At 39.6% G+C, this 21,342-nt stretch overlaps 1 protein-coding gene across 34 annotated transcripts in view; it reads left to right on the forward strand.

Moving 5' to 3' along the window:
* The window catches only part of TRDN (triadin), a 366,530-nt gene that overhangs the window by 28,758 nt on the left and 316,430 nt on the right, over window positions 1-21,342 (forward strand). For all 34 annotated transcript variants that reach the window (XR_003094912.1, XR_003094911.1, XR_003094913.1 and 31 more), the window contains exon 2: window positions 13,045-13,254. Coding sequence is in view for 30 of the 34 variants with exons in the window: in XM_025208370.1 (XP_025064155.1) it covers window positions 13,045-13,254 (210 nt within the window). In the remaining 4 variants the exon portion in view is untranslated. The remainder of the gene's footprint in view (window positions 1-13,044; window positions 13,255-21,342) is intronic.

Genomic DNA, 21,342 nt, shown 5'->3' on the forward strand with positions numbered 1-21,342 from the left:
GCTCCATGCTTGAACTACTTTGTAGCCTGTGCACTCTATTTGGGAAGTTGGATATTAGTTTGCATTCCCTTAAGCTTAAGAGGATCTATATCCCAGGTGTCCCATGTCTTGTGTGTGTATTGCAACCTCTAGACAATGATGCAATAGGTGAGTGGGCAGTTAAAGATTTTCATTCAGAAGCAGGATGAAGATCAAGAAAATGGAGGCACCTAATATGCAGCCTAAATCAGGGTATATATCTTCTGGGCGCATCCAGACAAGCCCGCATGTGCCTCTTGCTGCTTCTCAAGGCAGTTTGAGAAACAGCGAGAGGCATGCTGGGAATAAAACCCCCCAGAAACCTGGATATGCAGGTATCAAAAAACCAAACAAACCCCACACAGAGGAAAAAAATGGGGTAGACCATGGTTCTGGACACTCTGGTAGCCAGCCAGAGTGTCTCTATGGCTGCCTCTTATGCTGGTGCTAGAGCACACTGCAGCACATGCGGGGCAAGCAGCGGTGCAGGCTGCAGTGACCTGGACCCGGGCTCTGTCCCCAGGTAAGTAGGGACTGGGTGTGGGGGGGGACTGAAGCCAGGACTGTGTGAGTACAGGGGACCAAGAAGGAAGGGGACTGTGTGGGGGTGGCTGTTCAGGAGGGGTGCGTCCCTTACCTTCCCCCCACAAGGCCCATAGTTCTCTCCCCCTGCAGCAGCAGTAGCCATTGGGGCACTCAGGGCCCTCCTGGCACAGCCCCCGAGCAGCATGGGGCAGCACAGTATGGCCCTGGCTGCCTGGCACCTGGCATTGCCTGTGCCATATCGTGTGGGCCCGGCCCAGCTCGGTGTGGGGCCATGTATCTTCAGGCAGCTCTATCTTGCTTGGGCTGTCACCTGGGGCCCCATGCTACCTGCTGGGACTACATGTCATGCTGGACCCGGTCCTGTGTGCATGGGCCCCATGTACCGTCGAGCTGGGCCAGTTCTGTGCATGCAGGACCTGGCCTGGCATGACACGTGGTGCCCGTGAGTGATGTAGGTCCCTGAGTGACAGCCCAAGCATCCCAGAACTGCCCAAAGGTGCATGACCCTGTGCTGAGCTGAGCTGGGCCTGTACAACATGCCACAGGCAGCGCTGGGTGCCGGGAGGCCAGAGCTGAGCCACACTGTCCTGCACCATGTGGAAGCCCTGAGAGCCCTGATGGCTGCTGTTGCTGCTGGTGAGCTGTGGGTTGGGGGGGGGGGCAATGTGGGCCCCGCAGTAGTGTTTTAGTCCCTGTGGGGGGGGCATGTAGGTCCTGCAGGGGGGGTCTTAGTCCCCACAGAGGACATTTGGGCCCTGTTGGGGGGCCATGGGCCCTGTTGGGGAGCTGTGGCCCCTGTTGGGGGGGAGTTGTGGCCCCTGTGGGGGAAGTTTGTGAGCTGTGCAGGGGGACTGTGCCTTGCAGGGGGCACAGGACCTACCCTTCCAGAGCAGCTCCCCCCCATAGCCCCCAACACTCACAGTCCCCCCACAATCCACCCACAAACCCCACACCCCCAAGCCAACCCCATAAACCCATAACCCACATAGATGTCATAGATGTCATAGACATTAGGGGCTAGAACGGACCTCATGAGATTGAGTCCAGCCCCCACCCCCCCCCCCCCCCACCACCCCATCTGCTGAGGTCAAATGATCCCAGCAAGGTAAGTATGCAAACATTTTTTGAATGAGTCCGGAGTAGGTGCTTGCACCACCTCTGGGGGGAGTCTGTTCCAGACCCTGGACACTTGGACTGTAAAGAATTTTTTCCAGTCTAAATCAGTCTTCCAGAAGTTTGTGGCCGTTAGACCTTGTTATCCCTTGGGGAGCCCTGATGGACAACTGTTCTCCCAGATCCATGCCTCTCTTGAAGTGGGGGGCCCAAAACTGGATGCAGTACTCCAGCTGCAGCCTCACTAAGGCCAAGTAAAGCAGGAGGATGACATCCCTGGCTTTGCTTGAGATGCATCAGTGAATTCATGCCAGAGTTTGGTTTGCTTTGCTGGCTACAGCATCACATTGGTGGTGCATGTTCATTTTGTGGTCAATCAAGACCCCCAGGTCTTTTCCAGTCAAGGTGCTAGCAAGCATAGCACTGCTGAGCTTATAAGTATGATGCTGGTTTTTCCTCCCAAAGTGGAGCACCCTGCATTTCTCTACATTAAATACCAAAACCTTTTAGTTTGCCCACCTTGCGAGCCTGTCGAGGTAAGCCTGTATTCCCAGCCTCTCCTCCAGTGTGACTGCCTTCTCCCATAGTTTAATGTTGTCTGCAAACTTTGCCAGTCTGCATTTGATGCCTTGAGGGCCAGAAGTGAGGGGACTGCGGTGGGGGAGGTGGGGGACAGGCTGTGGGTTGAGAATGAGGGGCAAGGGCAGGGGCAGGGCACTAGAATATCAGTGCTATGCAGAGCTGCACATCCTGGTGAGCGAAGTACATAGGGGCAGCTCTGATTTTTTATGACAAAAAAGCCAAAAGTGAATGCCAAAGTGTATAGATATTTAGAATTTATTTTATTATGATGGTAGAGGCACTGCTAAGATTCCAAATTGCTTTAAACTTGTAAATATATCAATAAAACTTTGCCCAATTGATCTCTCTGTATATAGTGGCATTTCATTTTAATAGCAAAAGAACATTATTTTGGGTATTTTAATGAGAGATTTTGGGTTTCTTATCAGAGAATTTGCAATTTTTGAATAGGGAACACCAGGATCTCTGCTGGTGAGATAAGTGGCGAGACTCGGGGCGAGCCTCGGGCAGAGGAGCCTGTCCAGGGCCAGCACTGGGGACCCAGCTGGAGAATAGACCAGGTGGCTGAACTCTTGGCCATTTGGGGCCAAGAGGACACACTTTGATAGTTCAAAGTGGGCTACCACAAGAAGCACATCTTTTGGGCAATAGCTGCCCAGATGGCAGAGCAGGGACACCCCATCTGGGTCTGGCAGGTGAGCAGCCCTGGGGCCACAGGTCTGAGGGGCAGATGCTGTTGCAGGTGGCAGTAGGTCACAACTAGGCAGCAGCCCCCACTGCCAGACTGATGGAGTAGGGAGAGGGTGCATGGGCCACTCTAAGTTAGGGCTGCTTTAGCAGTCCAGCTGGCACAAGGGGTAGTGCCCCCAAATACCAACTGGCTACTTTCCAGGGCAGGTTTTTATACTGCTGGGGTCAGCACATGGCAGGTTTTTATATTGTTGGGGCCAGCACAGGTGCTGGCCCCAGGCTCTAGCTACCCCTGGCTGCAGATCTGGGAGGAGCTGGGCAGGGTTATTTTTCCCCAAGTGGCACAACTTGCCACATACCAAAGTGCATGTCTGGGCATGTGTGCTGAGGCAAAAATCCCTGGCTCAAATTTGGGTTTCTCCTATTTGATCTGCTGCAAGCGCACAGTTCTGCATGCGTGGACGCGCCCCCTGAGAGCAAGGGGTGTCCAAAAACACTTATGCTTTGTATTTCCTGTGAGTTACCCCTAAGCACATTCAGGTAACTGGATTATTATTTGGAGGCATATACCTCTCTTGGTTAAACTGGATTGCTCTCCTGGGGTAAGCATCTAATCATTCAGATTTAGACAGGCCCAGAGACATGGTGATGGCTTCATTTTACAAACTAAGGAAAATAAACATTTACACTTTTAAGCCATTAACAAAGGCTTTGAAAATGGTATGGAATTTAGTATCCAAACAAATTAATAGCAAACAGAATACTTACAGTAACCCCACAACACAAGGTTCTTATTCTGTAAAGATAATGACACCTATTTTCTTTCAGACTTCAGTTTGTCATTTCAAAAGCTACATTGTACCTCTCAGGTTGTATCAATTCACAGGTATATCTGAAATCTTTGGTATCTTCTTCAGAAATGTCAGATATCTAAGAGGAGCCCAAAGAGAGTGTTCTTGTTATCTTTCAAGAATGGTAGTTTGTCTGTAAAGTAGGGAAAATATTACTATAGAAAATATAAAAACTGTCGATGCAGAGCTGGACATGTAATGGATATTTTATCTTCTTGGCAATTCCAAGCCATCAAAAATATTCATTTAGAGTTGAATTGACTGTTTTTTTGACCTGAAGTGAAACATTTCAGTTTGATTTCAAGCCACTTAAATATTTTTAAAGTAAAAATAAAGGAAATTTCATGATGAAAAGTCACTTCAAATTTAAAAAATGAAATGCTTAATTTTGGGAATGTTGAAAGCTTAAATTTGATGCATAGTATTATGCTAAATGTCACCCTTACTGCTTAGTACTGTCAACTGTCACTTAACTGCGACATCCTGACTTCCTTTCTTCCTTCCTCCTCCTTTTTCTCCCTCTCTCAATGCTAATCCTTCTGGTCTGGTGAATTGTCATGAAATTACCTCACAAAATGATGCATCTGACAATAAAATGAGCTACAAAATAACTCATTAAAAGCTGCTATCTTATTCTATAAGAATTCAAAATTTGACATTAGCACTTTTTTTTACTTTTCTTTCAGCAGTCATTTAAGGTACAAAGATTATTACATAGGAGTTTGCAATACAATCTCAATCAAAGGAGACTGTTTTGACAGGATCAACAACACCATCTGAAGACTTCTTGATGATAATATCTTCCCTAGTTGTAATACCTAAATGCTGAATCACATAAATGCTTCTCAAAAAAAGAATTAGGCACAATAGAAAAATCACAACAAGAACGGTTACATGTTGTAGACACAATGTTCTTTACAGACAAATTCAAAATCTTTTTTTTTTTTTGCTTTCGCTTGTAAGGTTTACGAGCCTATTTTTTCTATAATTAAATGTTGGAAATCATCATTCTACTTTAATACATAGGCTTTATTTCCTGTTTGAAAATACATTAGCACTTACAGATGTAAGCTGGGCCAGTGATTTGGTGGGCATGTAGAATGCTACCACACAGAGGAGGGAGATGGTTAGCCATGTTCTTTTCAACTGAGGCAGAAAGCAGGGCAAGGTGGCAGCTTAAGGCTAAATATTTTTCTTTTTTTTTCTCTCTCTCTAAATCATCAAATACACTTAGGTCATTTGAAAATGGGACATTGGCTTCTAAGTCCCATGGACTTTACAGTAAGTTGTTGGGCGCTCCATTACACAGACATATCTGAAATTTAAATTTGCCACTTGATAAAACGTGAGGACAACATGGAATTTTAATGTGGAATTTTCAGAAACACTCAGAACTGACCTAATGTTTCTCTTGCTGAAGTCAATTATGAAACTCCCACAGTTTCAATGCTGCGTCTTATTGCTGAGCCCTACTGATAAGCTCACTGTAAGAAGGTCATACAGAAACTGGCATCAGTTATCCATTCTTGGAGTTTTCAAAGACTGCTTTGAGATTTCTGTGTGTGTCAGATAACACCTTCATGTCTAGTTTATGAAATACCATGGTTCATACGTCAAACCAAGCACGTCTTTCCAAATTCTATGGTGTTGGGACTCAGCATTTCTTTCACAAAACCTAGATCTTCCTAGCTATTTTTTTCAGAAAACTAATAAGATTTCATGTTGTCATAGGACGCATCCTGTCTCTCATTGCAGGTATCTATCTCAAGACAAGTCACCTTATCTGCCTGATGTCTAGCTTCATATCAACACCCAGGGACCTTCTGTGTCTTTCACAGCAGGGGACCTCTGCCAGACCAACTCCAGATTCTTTGTTTTCCAAGAGAAACCCGCCTCTAAGTTCATGATAACCCTTTTCTTTCCCAATCTGGTAGAGCAAGCTCTCTTATTGGAAGCCCTATACCTGTACAACCATCATGTGATTCTGGCTCCCTAAACCTAAGTCATCATCCCAAACCTATCACTTGGCTCTGGACAACTGGAAGCCTAGTCCTTAGTGATCTGGGTCATCCTTGGCACTTGCCTATTTTTGTATGTCCAGAAAAAAGATGCTCAAAGGGATTCAAAACTCTACCTAACCAGTATATGGAAATGCAGATGAATGAAAATTCAAGTCTTAACAGAACTTCATTTGCTCTGTCAGTCTGTGAATGGAGGTCAATAACAACTGCTCTCCTTTGACACTTTAACTGCTTCAGAAATAAATTCATATCAATGATAAATTTAATTACATGAGAATGCACTGGATATAATATGAGGCTGATTTAAAAAAAAAGTCTTCTCTGAATTCTTTGATTTTTAAAATGCAGCTGGCATTTTGTGGAAGGCTTTGAAAACTACTCTCTTTAGAAAAAAGTTCTACTTGCTTTTTATATATTTTTTATATTTCTCCTTTATAAAGAGCATTTGCATAAAAATAGTATATTTGTTTCTAAAGACTTCGTCTTCTCTTGCTGCTTTCCCCTCATTTAAAGTCATCGTAATCCTTATATAATCCTTTTATATAATTACATTTTATATTGATCAAAAATAAAACCAATACAGTAATAATAAGAGAAAAAGGAAATTAAAAGAGCACACAGCACCATTTACAATGATAACTGCCTTTTTTGTATTCAATTGTTCAGTTAATTTTCATGCACCCTCTTCTTCCATGTTCCATAATCTCTTTGCTCTTCCTTTTGTCATGTAGAAATGGTCTCTGCATAATTTTAAACTCTCCTACCTTGCTTATTTCATAAATAATATTACAGTTTTATAACTATCAGTCACTGATAAGTATGTAATCCATTCCCTCACAGGCAGCCCCAATCTCCACTTTCTAATATTTCAATTTCATGTATTTATTTAGCTATTTTTATTTTTAGCTGTAGAGAAGCCATCTTTTAATTCTGAGAAATCTGCTAATATAAACAACAGACATGACAGGGGAGATTTTGCTCTTGGCACATCAGTGTGTTAACCCTGGATGGAACAGCATCCTTGTACTGCTGTGTATTTTTGTGAATTCTGGGATGTCTGTTAAATCTGATTTCATTTGAGCATCTCCAGCATAGATAGTTTTCTTTCTTTCAGTCTCAGCATTTCATATGTACTGAAGTCCAAGTATGACACAGAGAAGAGAAGTCAATTGAATGTTTCAACCAGCTAGTGAGAAGATCTGGTCAGAGCAATAAAATACATTTAGCATTTCACTTCTCAGTCTATGCTTTATACCAAAAATGTATCTCAAGATTCTCTATACTAGTGTAGCTGTTCTAGCAGTACCAACAGTGAGAATACATAGGCAACAATTGATCCTCTGGATCATTGCGTATACATAAGAGGTCTAGTCAGATGCCCAATGAATCCACTTGTGGCTGACAAGCCCAATTTGAGAGTGACACAGGTTATTACAAGTTTCACAGACCCATGGTCTGAGTTGGAGTCCAAGTTTACAGCATGATGCTTCCTTCTTTCTTGCTTTGCTTCCATCCTCTGGATCAAAACCACTTCATGTTGAGCTGCACCCAGGGCCACATGTTCCCTGTGCACTCCTCCCAGCTATCTACACTGATGTTGAATGACTTCATATCATTTTTGCACATGTTGTGGTACTGCCATGGAGGGCAACCACACTTTCTAGAGCCATCTTGAATCTTGCTGTACAAAATATTCTTGGGGACACAGTCTCCTCCCATTCTCCTGACATAGCTGAGCCATCGCCACCTCCTTTTCTTGATAGTGGTTTCTAATGTGTCGGTTCTGCATGCTCCAGCACCTCTGTGTTTGGCATTTTGTCTTCCCATTTTATTTTCAGGATCTTGCACAGTGGGAACAGTAGTGTGGACAAAACACAGTCATCTGCCAGTTATTTTTACTGTGTCAGTCATGTGAGTTGTAACCACTCTGTAATTATATTTCACCTTCTAAAGGAGCCATCATAGCAGGTAGGGACATACTCTCAGGAGGCCTCAACATGATTACTAGAAATGAGGGTAATGGAGGTACATTTTCAAGTAGGCAACACCATTGCTTTCCCGTAGTAGCAATGTTAGTATTATGTATTAAAGAAAGTGCCAGGCTTGTCTGCAGGCATTCATATATCCTGGTTTTGTCTTGCAGATTTCTCTTCACCAATAGTCTTTTGCCAATCTCACTTTGTGCTATGAAATTTTCACCACTCTTACTTCTGCAGTCATCTCCATTTATTGCCACTACTCCCAACTATAAAGCTAATACTGCAAATGAGGTGCTATGTCTGCAGCTTCACTGTTATTGCATGCCTTGAATAAATTTTGGGTGGCCTGACAATGAAGTAAAAGGGTCCTGGACTGTGAAAAGAAGTGCATTTTGCTTTTGTCCATACTACTGGTGCTGAATTTGGCCCAAGCACTGAGTATTTCTATTCTACCTTTAATCTGAATCTAACAGTGCAAAGAAGCTTGTAATTGCTTTTCCACACCCATTTAATGAAAGCATACCTTCTACATAAACCTATATGCATAAATTTTATACGTAATCTTAGAATGGCCATATTTGTCGGATGCATTTGAACATTAGTAAACTCTCTAGATTTCTAGAGAAGTGTGGCTCTGTTTTAAAAGTAACTGCCTTCTGAAACTATTTGTGACATTGCAGTGAATTGACAAGATTCACAGAACTGCTGCAAGTTTGGTAGTGCCAGTCTCTCCTGTTTACACTGTTTCATTTTGTATAAATAATTATTCACTACAGCTGGAACCCAGCTGTTCTGCCTCCATAGATGGTATGTAACTAGCAGAATAGTTATTCTCTTTTTCTTGCTCCCTCTTTCTCTCTAAAGTGTTTCATAAAAACAGATATGACTGAAATACAAAAGGTGCAGATTTGTTGAATAAAAAGGCATTATTTGTACATAGCTGCTTTTCTTGGTAGAACTCTAACTTAAATAGTAATTTGAATATATATAATTTTAATTATCTTTGCTTTAACCGTGCAAATATCTGACATTAGTATGTCATTGGAGATGTATGTTATGATGTTAATCAGACCAGTCAAGATGAGATAGTACCTTTCTGTTCTCTCTCACATCATAAACTCCTGATCTCCCCAGAGGAAAAAATGCATAATGTCTCATTTATAACCTGTTGCATGCACGAATTATTTCCTTTTTATATGCAAGGCAGTAGCAAAACGTAATGCTGTTGACTTGGAGTATGACTTTAGGAAGATGATGTTTATTACGCTTTATCACTTGGCAGATTTTTCTCCTGAAGTGAAAAATTTGATCCAAAATTTATGTTTAGAAAAATGGAAGCAGTGATGATTTTAAAATATAAAAAAAATGAGTATAGATTACATTTTAGTAGATAAGATTATTCATGAACTGAATAAACTTCATAGATTTCATAGATTTCATAGACATTAGGGCTGGAAGGGACCTCGGAAGATCATCGAGTCCAGCCCCCTGCCCAAAGGGCAGGAAGTCAGCTGGGGTCATAGGATCCCAGCAAGATAAGCATCCAGTTAACTATCCATAAATAAGACCAAATTTAAAGTAAATGATAAAAATAATGTAATATGCCAATTCTGTGCCACTTATACAACATTATTGTTTAGCAGAACATATGTCTAAGGCTTAGAAGACACTTGTTCTGTATACAGGTGTTTTTGGAGATAATGCAAAGGAAAATGGGCAAAAAATATTGAAGATCATATACAAACACAGTGAAACCCACAATTAATGTCAAATATTGAATAGTTTAGTACATGAATTGGATTAACTTCATTTCTAACGTACTGTGCTCAAGTGGAAATCCTACTACTATTGAATCTCACACTGACCTTCTCATTATAAATTTTTGCAAAATACACAGAAACTGGTTCATTATCACATCACACTTTTGAACTGATTTCAAACAAAACTGTTCTCATCAACATCAGGCTTGAAAGCTTTATGCTCTGTTTAAATTTAGAAAAAGAGAAACCTCTGGGTGAAACAAAGGATCTTATTTACCATAACATATGTGTGTATTTATTTCCTTAAGTACTCAGGTTGGTGACACTGACATAAAAGTTAGCCAGTAGCATCTTATGTTCTCCTTTCAAGATTCTTTCAGGTTGAATTTCCAAATAAATAATGGTAGAATTTCCAGACAAATAATTGTTGTTTGGATGTAAGACATGGAGACTGAGTAATATTTGTTTAGTACAGCTCTTTCATATATATCCCTTTTTTGGTTATCTGAATGTTCAGTTATTTCTCCCTCTACCTACCATGCAAAGGAGGTGGCAATTATATGGTAGAGGCAATATGGGAAGCACTGACATGAGCTTGTCAGGTATTACCTGTTCATATTTCTCTTTGGTATTTAAAATATACCAAAAGCACAAGATAGTGTTCATTTGCATTGATCTTTATTCTTTAACAATAAGGCGGATTACTCAAAATTCAGATTCTAATAACATTGGATGCAGTGCCCTTGGATCCAATGAAAAGATTTCAGGCCTGATTCATATCTCTTTAACTGAGCTTAATCAAAACTATACAGTTATATTACACATGTTTGGACTTTTTAGGTTACTGCCGCAGATAACGCACCAATGTAGCTGCTAGAGAAATTACCTCCAAGATTATGTTACTGCACCATTCTAATATTGATGAATAGGGAGAGATCAAATGAAAACAATGATTGTTCAGCTTACAACTTGTTTAAGTTCAAAAATGAAAAACATCTTTAATAATTTTCAGGTTTTTAATTTTAGTAATTTAAAATGTTATAAAGTGAAACCATAAACAGTCACTATTATTTTGAGCTATATGCAGCACAAGCCAAAGGGAAGCAGGTTACATAATTTGTGTATATAAAAATGCATTTGTATTAAGCAGTAAATGGTCAGTTGCTGCTTACTGACTTGATAACAGAACAAGGAGCAACAGTCTCAAGTTGCAGCAAGGGAAGTTTAGGTTAGATATTAGGAAGAATTTTCTTACTAGGAGGGTAGTAAAACACTGGAACAGGTTACCCACAGAGGTGGTGGAAGCTCCATCCTTGGAGGTTTTCAAAACCCAGCAACCCAAGTATTAAATAAATGTGCAGTAACCACTTTGCAGTTGCAGCTCATGTAGATGTGCCCATTGAGAAGTAAAATATATGCCTGTCTTTCTAATACTGAGGCATTAGCTTACAGTATTTAGTTCGCTGTTTTTGGAGAAAAGACTAGTTTTTTAGAAGGTTAGCTCATGAAATAAAACAATGTGCTAAACAAATTTATTTATAAAACTACTTGGATAGGATTGTCTTCACAGATTTTGCCATTGTTATACATGTGCCCTTGACAACAGAATGATAGTTAACTGCTAAATTTGTTTGAACTGCCATCACTCCATTAAGGTCAACAAAAGTCTGATAATTTCAATCACCTGCAGATCTGACACTGGGCAAAATTCTGTCTCACCTAATGGATGACCAAGTTCAGCTTCTGACCAGCTCTGCACTGGAGTAAAATGTAGGAACAATTCTAGTTGGGGCATAACCTCTGGGGGAGTTATGCCCCAATAATAGGAACAAGATCACTCTCTGAAGAAGCATGGATGTCTCCTTGTTCCTGTAATGGAGCACTGCTGCTTTCATAGTGGGCAATAGAATATCTCCTTCATCTTAGTTGGGTAACTCAAAGTTGGTTAGAAAGTAGAGTAGGGCGGGAGGCATGACTGTCTCAAGTTAGCCTTGGGGGATGAGCTTGTCATGTCTCACAAGCAAACCCCCTATCTCAAACTGCCTCTCTGCAGTGACAGACTACCAACCCTACTCTCACCAAGCCATGAGACCTTGCTATAAACCCAGATGCTGGTTTTGCCCCCTCATCAATACAGACTACATCATTATTGGATTATCCCATACAAAATTTAGTATCCAAGGTTCATCCACTTGCTCCTCTACCAGCATCGTATACATCATCATCTGCTTACGGGGACCCTTAGGTGTCTACATTGGCTAGACAGGGCAATCCCTATACAAAAAGAACAAATGGACATTGATTTGACTTCAATTCTAGAAACAAGCAAAAACCTCTCTGAATGTTCTATCATTGACTTCAGAATAGCTGTCCTTAAACAAACAAAATAAAAAACTTTAAAAAACAACTTTAACGTGAAATTGTAGAACAAGGAGTCATCCAGACTGGATTGTGTTAAATATGGTATCAACAGAGATTATGACTTCGTATCCCATTCTGGGACTATTTTTTATCTCCAGCTGTTTATTCCTGTATCCCTTAGTGGGCTAAATATCTTCCTTATCTCTATTGACCTTTTCAACTCACCTGTTGCCTCTCAGCACTGGCTCTCCACGTCCTTTTCCTTTGTATTTAAAGCCCTCTTTATTTTATGACCTCTCTTTTTGCAAGTCCATTCATTATATCTGATAAAGTAGGCTGTTGCATAGGAAAGCTCATGCCTCTGTAAGCCAGCTGCACTAGGTGAAATAGAAGTCACTGAGTGAAATTTACAAAATGGAATATATAGGAACAGTATTGCTCTCCAGAGAAGTACAGATACACAATGTACAGAAGAACAATGTGGGACGCTTAGGCTCCCAGAGTGGGCAATAAAATATCTCCTACATTTTAGCTGGGTAACTTAGAACTGATTGTAAGTTGCAGTAAGTGAAAAAAAGGCCTGCCCTCCATGCCTATAACAAGACAGTCCTCCAGATAGTTGTTATACTTCTATCCATCATTGTTTTAAGTTTGAAAATGTCATGGTAGAGTGATGATCAAAAAGCCATTCATTGCTATTCTGTTACCTCCTGAATTAGTTTGATTAATTATTGCTCCGATTCAGGACAGCACAATGTTAAGGACATGGTTATGGTAAGTCCAACTGAGGACAATGTGATTCAGTCATTTCCTTAAGTATTGTGTGGAATAACTTGAGTGTTGTGATTGGCTTCCCCATGTTCTTAAGTGATTTCCTGAACGGAATGTATCAATGTAAGATAAGAGTTAACATACTTAAGTCTAGGTTAGTATGTATGCAAACATATAAAGCATACATTTAATTGTTGCACTGTGTAGAGATGAATTGAGAGACTTTGTAACAAAGGACACTTCTCTAATAACAATAACAGACTAGAAGGGACATATATGTTCTTTATGTTTACATTGGAAAATATAATATGTCGTCTAAACATTTGTTTTTCTGTTCTTGATGTTTGAATAGGACATATGTCCACCACAACCACAATAATAAATGGAAAGAATGGATCCGTTCTCACCCCACCTGTGAAAGTGACAAAGAAATCAGTTACAGAAGACATAGTAACAACATTCAGTTCACCAGCAGCATGGCTTCTTGTTTTCGCTCTGATTGTTACCTGGTCAGCAGTAGCTATTGTAATGTTTGACTTGGTGGATTACAGAACACTTGCAGGTAAGTCCTAGCAAATTCTATTTTAACATATTAGTTATTTAAATCCAAAACACTACTTTTTAACGGACAATGTATAGTATTGTATAGCATGTGTATACCAGTTGGTGCAAAATGGTGACATTCCATTGTTAGTGAAGCAGAACTGATTTATACCATTTTAGGATTTGCTCACCTGTAAACATGGTCCAAATGCAGGGGTGCCTGAAGGTTGCTCAGGGACGAGATGTGTGATCTCAATACATGTGGTGGGAGCATCATAACTCAGTTTGAGAAAAAGGAAGTACTGAAGATTGTTGAATAAGCTGCTACTTATAGTTTATAGGTTTTGCCTAATAGTATATTGAGTAATGCAGAAAGCTGATTTGTGCTAAAAAAATGTTTGTTTTAAAGTAATGCAGTAATAATTAAACTACCTCAGAAGTATATGTTATCATGGTTAGAGACACAAGAGTTAAAAAAAACCTGCCTGTTATTTATCTATTTATTTATTTAAGGACAACTCCAGTTTTAATACCACACATTTTATCACTGAAATTACCAAGGAATTCAGATTGAAATTTGTGACTTAAATTCAGAATAAATTGAGTAAGGATTCAAAGTTAATTTCCTTGACTTTATTGTTTGAGTGATAGTGGTATAGATTTTGTTCTGTTCTATATCAGTACTGACCAGAAGAATTATTGGCCTAATGGTTTTGTGCCAAAGATTGTGTGTGAAAAAAACTACTGGACTCAGATTAATGGATTTCAAAATTACTTGGAGCATAGAGAGAATATATTCTGGTCTTTGGGAATTCCTTGCTTTATCATGTGGCTAGCTTTAGAGTTCAGAGGGAAACAAAGGTAAACCCAGATCTGGTCTCAGCAAGTATTGTCCTTTTTGAGTCTTCTTCTTCATAATTTACTCTAAATTTAGGGACAGTCAACTGAAAGCTAAAAACTAGTGTAATCTAAACCAAGAAATACAACCACTTAAAACAGCTGTTAATATGAATTTGGCCATAAATGTGATTTATATTTTTAGATTAAAAAAAAAAAGACTAATAGTTCATATCCTGTAGTCTTTACACATTACTCAGAAAAAAATACCCTGTAAAGCTGAAGAACTGCAGGATTTGACTGATGTGTGGTAGTAGTGTCAGAATTAATATTAAGAAGTGATAGCTATATCTATACTGGAGGCTGACAGACTGATACCAAACAGATGGAAATCTGATGTTCCTAATGCACTGACTGAGAGCTGTCCCCAAAGGCACTGATGGAAACTGACATTTTAGACCAAATGTGAAGAATAAAATAACATCAAATTCTATCTGCAAGGTGACTCCATATCTTTTTCTACAAATCTTTTAAAGATGATAGCTTAGCATATTGGGTTCATAAGTACCTTCTCCCACTATCTTGGAGGAGACAGTGTTTTAACAGATAGCAAAACTAGCCTTTAAATTGGATCTCAATTTGCTCATTGTGACCCTTAGTTTTTGACTAATATATTCCTATTTAACCTGTTTCTTTATAGTGGAACATGTTTGATTTAAGTTCTATGAGCTTAAAAAGAGGTATCACATAGGATCAACCTGCTTGCCTTATGAAAGTACAATGATATAGCAGCTGAGGCTTTGGCTCATTGCCATAAGAGGGATTATTGTACTAGTTTTAATATAAGAAGAGGATTTGGCCCATCATTTGTTATCATTGGCAAAACTCTTAATGCACATGTACTACAGTACTTGTGCTCTGAATAATTGACTTGTATCTAAAAACACTTATGTTTCTCCGTTGGTCTGAAACTGTACTTGTAGAATGCAGGGATGGGTGTTAAAAGGGAATGGTTATTTTCAGTATGGTAAATTTTAGCTTTGCAAACACAAAATTAATCTTAGGTTGAAGTTAAACAGTACAGTTAGACCATACTGAGGGCACTTAAAAAGTAAATACCTGCACATTAAAACTCATTAACTTGTGCTAAGTGTCTCTGAGCATCTCAAAGTTAAGCCACTTAAAGTGAGGTTTAACTCTAGGGTAACTTCAATCTGCTTCATGGAGATAAAACAAGCGATTTGCAGTCTTCAAGCATCCCAGGATGGACCACTCTCAGTCTCTCTCCCCACAACTCAGAGCAGGGATAGATCACAGGGCTAAGTACAGACATTTGGAGGTGTTAGGGGGAGCTTAAATCAATTTAAACTGACTGCCCAATGTCAGGTAAGTCAGGATGGGGGGCCTAAGAGGGGCTAGAGGTCTGCTGGGGGATGCGGGAAAATGCAACCCATGAGGGGTGGGAGAAGGTGTGACCCACAGGTCGGGTGCGGGGGTAGGTACTACATAGATCCAAGTTTATCTTAAACAGGTTCTGCAATGTTTAGGCCAGTTTGTGTGCGTGGAACCTCTGGACAGTTACAGATTTTGACTGATTGGCAGTCACTAGGACTGGCTCTGTAAGTGTAAGGTCAGCACTGGGACAAGCTAAGTTTAAATGGGTGGCCATTTTAAACTTGATTTAACTTCCCCAAGGCTAAATACAGGCAGTCAAAAAGCCCAGGGCTGAGTTGATTCAATCTCCGTAGGTCAGTCTGAGTTGCAAAATTGAACCAATAAGCAAACAATCACTTTTGATTGAGTAAATGCAGCCACATGCCTACAGTGGCTCAAGCCAGAAGCTGGGGGCAGGGCACTAGAGCATGCCTGCCAGCCACTGCCAAAAGGAAGGGAAGAGAAGAGAGAAACCCTCCAAGACCGCCCCCCCCACCCACCCCGCTGCTGGAGTGGAGGGGGCATAGCCAGGCCCTAGCCCGTGCTCTGCCTGGGCTGGGTGGGAAGGGAGTGCTGCCAGGCTGAGGAGGGGCGGTGGGTCGGGGAAAAGGTAGTTGCATTGGAATTCATAAAAACTTGAACAAGTTATTTCTTGAACATAGTTATTTCTCTGAAGAACTATAAACTGAAGAACTGTAAACACAGCTGTGCTGTGTGTTTGCTTCTTCTCCCTGCTGCCTCTGAGGGCAGGGCAGGTCTATACTCAGGTGAAAGGAAGTTTAAGACCCCTCCCTGGCCCCAGACACCAGCTGGGGTTTGCCTGAGGGGTGGTGAGGCAGTGAGCCAGTCCTCACTGCTCCAGCTAGGAAGCAGAGAGGTGGGGCCAGCCCTACTCTTTGGAGCAGACAGCACAGCCCAGCCCAGGCCTGCAAAGCATGCTGGGTTGCTGGGGGACTGTGATTTAACTTGAACAAGGAAGAGGTCTGGGATAGAAGTTTCATAAACTGGTTTGACCTAAATCAGTTAAGTCTGATACTACATTCAACCAGGTTTAACTTAAACCAGTTTCAGCCATTTTGAAACTGGTTTATGTGCACTGAACTTCTGTTCTGTTACAGGTTTAAACCAGTTTCTGATCACTTAAGCCGGTTTATGTGTAACTTCTGTCCCTAGGGCAAATGTCCGTATTTAGCCCTGGTGTCCTGACTCCTGGCCTTTGCTGGCCAACCTTCTAGTGGCATGTCAGAAAGCTGCAAGCAAGAAATGGTATTAATCTGTATGTAATGTGCAATTGCTCATAATACATTTTAACTTTAACACTGTTAAATGTTCCTCATATTTAGCATGGTTTAAGTGTAACATGTACATTTACCTTTAATCTCCTACTATTTAGTTGTAAAATAAAGGATTTAAAATAGGGTTTGTTCCACTATTGCCTGACACTTTTCTTAGTAACTTTTGCCTTTGCTAGGTTTTACCCTCTAACTTCTTTCCTTATCCTATTGGTGCCTTCCTTCAAGAATTCTGTTTAGCTAACAAATGTGCAGCATCTCTCCCAGAAGATAGCCATAATTTAGTAGTAAAAGCTTTGTGAACCTACATTATTTGTTTGTCTCACTTATCCAAACACCTCTGAAAAAGTGGAAAAATGAGGAAGGGCCAGATTCTCACTGTACACTGAGTGAGATCCTGGACCACTGAAACTACTGGTAGTTCTGTCATTGATTTTAATGAAGCTTAGATTTCACTCATCAAGTAGTACATAGTGAGGAGTCCCATTAGTTTAATTGGGACTACACACTGTTTTTTTGGGACTATTAAAATACTAATCAACTGAAGATTAACAAAGTTGACCTCAAGTTGAACACGTGGTATAAACTAATGATATTTTATTTGAAAGATAAATTTTGGTTTCATGATAAAATGTTATTATCTTGATTCAAACCAGTAACATACTGATAACGGCAGTACATTCCTTTCTACATAGTTTTGTTTTTGTTCTCTTTTCTAACAATTTTCATTTTGTAACTCTCCGTAAGGAATACCCACCATAGATATGGGTCCTTGGCTACCATAATCTCATATTGTTAGTTTTAAGATTAAAATAGCAAATTCGTAGATTGTAAGGCTGTGGACAGATGTAACTCTGAATCATTCTAAAAAGGGAAGGAGCATGAATCAGCTGAATACTGTCTGTCCATCCCTGCTCCCCAAGTTACTTAGGTAATGTTCTCAGCATGGCTTTTGACAGATGAACAAGTGTACAAGAATTTTCAATTGTGTTTAGAAATGTTCGATAAAACATAATAGAAATACACACTTTCAAATTTTTCTCACATGAATAAAAGAGTAGGAAATGGAACACTGAGATCCCTGGTAATAAGTAAAATACTGTATTTGGAACTGAGTTTTATAATTGTTTTAGGGTTATTAATACATATTATGCATTTCCAAACCATATAACTAAGTATGTATTTAAACAATACAAATAACTAAATGTTAATATTGCTTTAATCCTTACAAAGGATGAAATGTTACAAAGGAATAATATGTCTGATTAGTTTTCTGCATCCCTAATAATAACAAAAATCCAACCACAACTAGCCAACAGAACCCAAGTTTGAACTCTGGGGAATCCAATGTTCAGAGAATTGATGATACCTTATCTCTCCATGGGGAAAGCAAACCAAAACACCATCCCCCCACCACAAAATAATCCAAGAATTTCACATAACAGAATTGAGAAACTGACTCCCTATATTTGGTTTTACAAAAGCAGAAACAGAGACTATTCACTGTGAATTATTATTTTTTAAATATAAATGAATAGAGAGGTACCTAGAAAAATGCAGCGCAGGAATATTCATTCCAGTCTGTGCCAGTGGTGGAAATGCAGAGTAGGTGATGCTAGGAAAGGTATCCCAATGCTGGGAATTGATAAGAAGCAACATGGATCTCCACTTGTCAGAGAGGTTCCTCCTGTATGCCTTCCCCAGTATAATGGCATAACATCTAGCTCTTGACTGTGCAGATGGTTACAGCTGTCAACTGCTGATTCTGAAAGATATGAAGCGAATATTTCCATGTATTTGTATGCAATCACCTCTGTTTTACAATTTTCTGCTGTGTTATCTTAACCAGGATAATACATTGATTCTACTCTCAACATTATCCATGCAAGGAACAAAACTCTGTACCTAACTTTCTATATAGTATAAAGAAACCTATATAATATATAGTTTGCTATAAGACTAGATCTGAAAGTTATTATATATTGGGGTTGTCTTCATGGGAAAGTTATGATATAAACAGGTGTTAATATCTCGTTATATGGTTACAACTCCCTGTGTAGAGTCTTATTTTAGTAGAAAAATACTTTTTTGGTTTAAACGTACAACCTTGTCCTAACCTATACTAAACTAAACTAAGCAAGTTGCTGTTTTATCACTACAAGAGCAGTAAACTAATGTAACTGTCTTGGAAAAACTGGTAGAGGGTTCCCATTTAAAGAAGGCCTTAGAATGTGAATTCAGGGGAAGCTCTTGCTGAATACAGACAAAGTGAGATTTGTTGGGTTTCGCCCTATTTGTAATTTAATTTTAACTATTTAAATCTTGATGCTGCACCCTTTCTGAGATAATTTTTATTCTGCCTTCAGGAATCAGTCCACATTATGGATGAGCAGCCAACGTATTTCCAAGTTGTAAATTGGAACATATTTTGAATTATGTGGGAGCTCCACAAATGCCCCCCTAATCCCACAAAACAGAATTCCTTCCCTTTTCTGTAACTCTGAAAACAGTCAAATTGATTTAAACCAAATTCAGTTTTAAAAAAGGACTGGCCCTCTGACATCTTATTTACCATGTTTTACCCTGCAGCAAATTTTACAGCTGACTCATAAACTCTGGGAAAATGGAGTTTATATTGGAAACAATGACAGGCCATGAAGTACTGCAGTGTTAGCAACTACTGCCATCATCCCAAAGGGCCTACCATGCAAGATGATAAATTGTGACTGACTTCATGAGGTCATGAAGTAAAAAATGTGGAATTTCAGAAACTGACTTGGATTAATAGGGAAGAATGTAATAAAATAAATGCATCCTGCATGCTTATATTATTTCATAGCAATACAAAATTCAAATTAAATCTGAGGCCCATAAGGGTAAATAGTGTAGCAATAGTATAAGTTCTTGGCCTTCTGATAGTGAAGAAACCAGAAATAATTGACTGGGCTCAATCAAACATAATGTTTCTTTTTCTCAGTAATAGAATGTAAATATTTCTACTTTTTGTGAATGATTTTTATACAAAATATTTTAAACACATTTTACTTTTTTATTGTATTCTTTTAAACCTGCAATGCACTGCATTTCTTTTTGTCTTTACTGAATTCTGCTTTCTTTTTCATGACAGTACCTTTACAGATATGGAATCCTTATTTCACTCCATAATGGCTTTCTTTTGTCATGTGATACCGTGTAATGAACATTATGGTTAATGATGTTTCTTTTTTTCTTTAATGGCTATTCTTTGGTTCATCCTGTTACCATCCACTATAGCCACCTATTCACAACATTGTGATGATCCCTGTTTACCACCTGGTAAAACATTCTGCCTACAGTGATTCTGAATAGATGTGCGTGTTTGTGTCTGGTCTGCTTAACTAAGATAACAAAAGCATGGACTATAGCTGAGTGCCAGCCAGCAGTAACACAGTTTACTTGCTAACACCCGAATCTAGCTGAGTAAAATGTCTGAAGTTAATTACAGTAGAATCCTCTTAATTTTCATGTTCAGGTCAATATATATGTCAATTAAGAGATTGTCCCGATCAGCACATTCCCAGGATTCTCTAATATGTTGAGACATTAATTTTTATTTATTCATGACCTCAAAAATAAGCATTGTACAAATCCTTTAAAATGTTTTTAAACATTTAAGGCTAAGGAAAGATCAGAGTCCTTAGCAGACTATGGAAAACTGAAGTTGAACAAAACATAAACCTTTAAAGAACTGTAGGTAATATAGATGACTTCCTGTTCTAGCAAACTTTGAACAATTAGGACTGTATCTGATGCCCACTGAAGCTAGTGGAACCATTTCAGTGGTTTTTATATTATGTCCAAAAAAAAATTATCTGCTTTGTACTGTCTATGCTAAATATGTGTGCACAAAAGTGCTGATCCAGGAGGGTGAACTGGTGTACTGTATCCCACTTACCAGTTGGCCATGGAGAGTTCCAGTCTCAGCTTCCAGATGCATCCATGGTAAGCTCATTATATGGGCAAAGTGAGCTCTGTGCCACTCCCACATCCTTTTGACTATCTTGGATCTGATACTGCATGCACACATGTGCACACAAACATGCACATACAAGTGCAGTGGCCCACTGTGACCCAAAACACTAGTACTTGAAGATGCTTAGCACTTTGTCACTTTTGATACCATTTCCAGGTTCTGACAAGTATCCCAATTAAGAAAACAAGTTTTGGATAAATGAAATAGATTCTACTGTAATGTAACTACATTGTTTTTTCTGCTTGCAATTCATTTTGGATGAAATGCTTTTGTCTGCTTTCAGTTGAGGTTTTCTCTGAGGACCTGACCTTGGTATAATTACTGAGGGATCGTGGCAGAAGGGGCAAGTAATTTACCCACAGAAGATTTATCCTGTGAATTCTAGATGTCATATTTACATTTGAAATATCTATGAAATAGCATTTATGGGAAATGTAGCATATAAAGTTTTTTTCACATCAGTTTTATACCAGTGTAATTCACTGATGCATCCCCAAGTTTTTTTTCCTGACCCACATTGCTATAAATGTGA

The sequence above is a fragment of the Alligator sinensis genome, unplaced genomic scaffold (genome assembly GCF_000455745.1).
Source record: "Alligator sinensis unplaced genomic scaffold, ASM45574v1 scaffold562_1, whole genome shotgun sequence".
In the NCBI taxonomy this organism is placed as follows: Eukaryota; Metazoa; Chordata; order Crocodylia; family Alligatoridae; genus Alligator; species Alligator sinensis.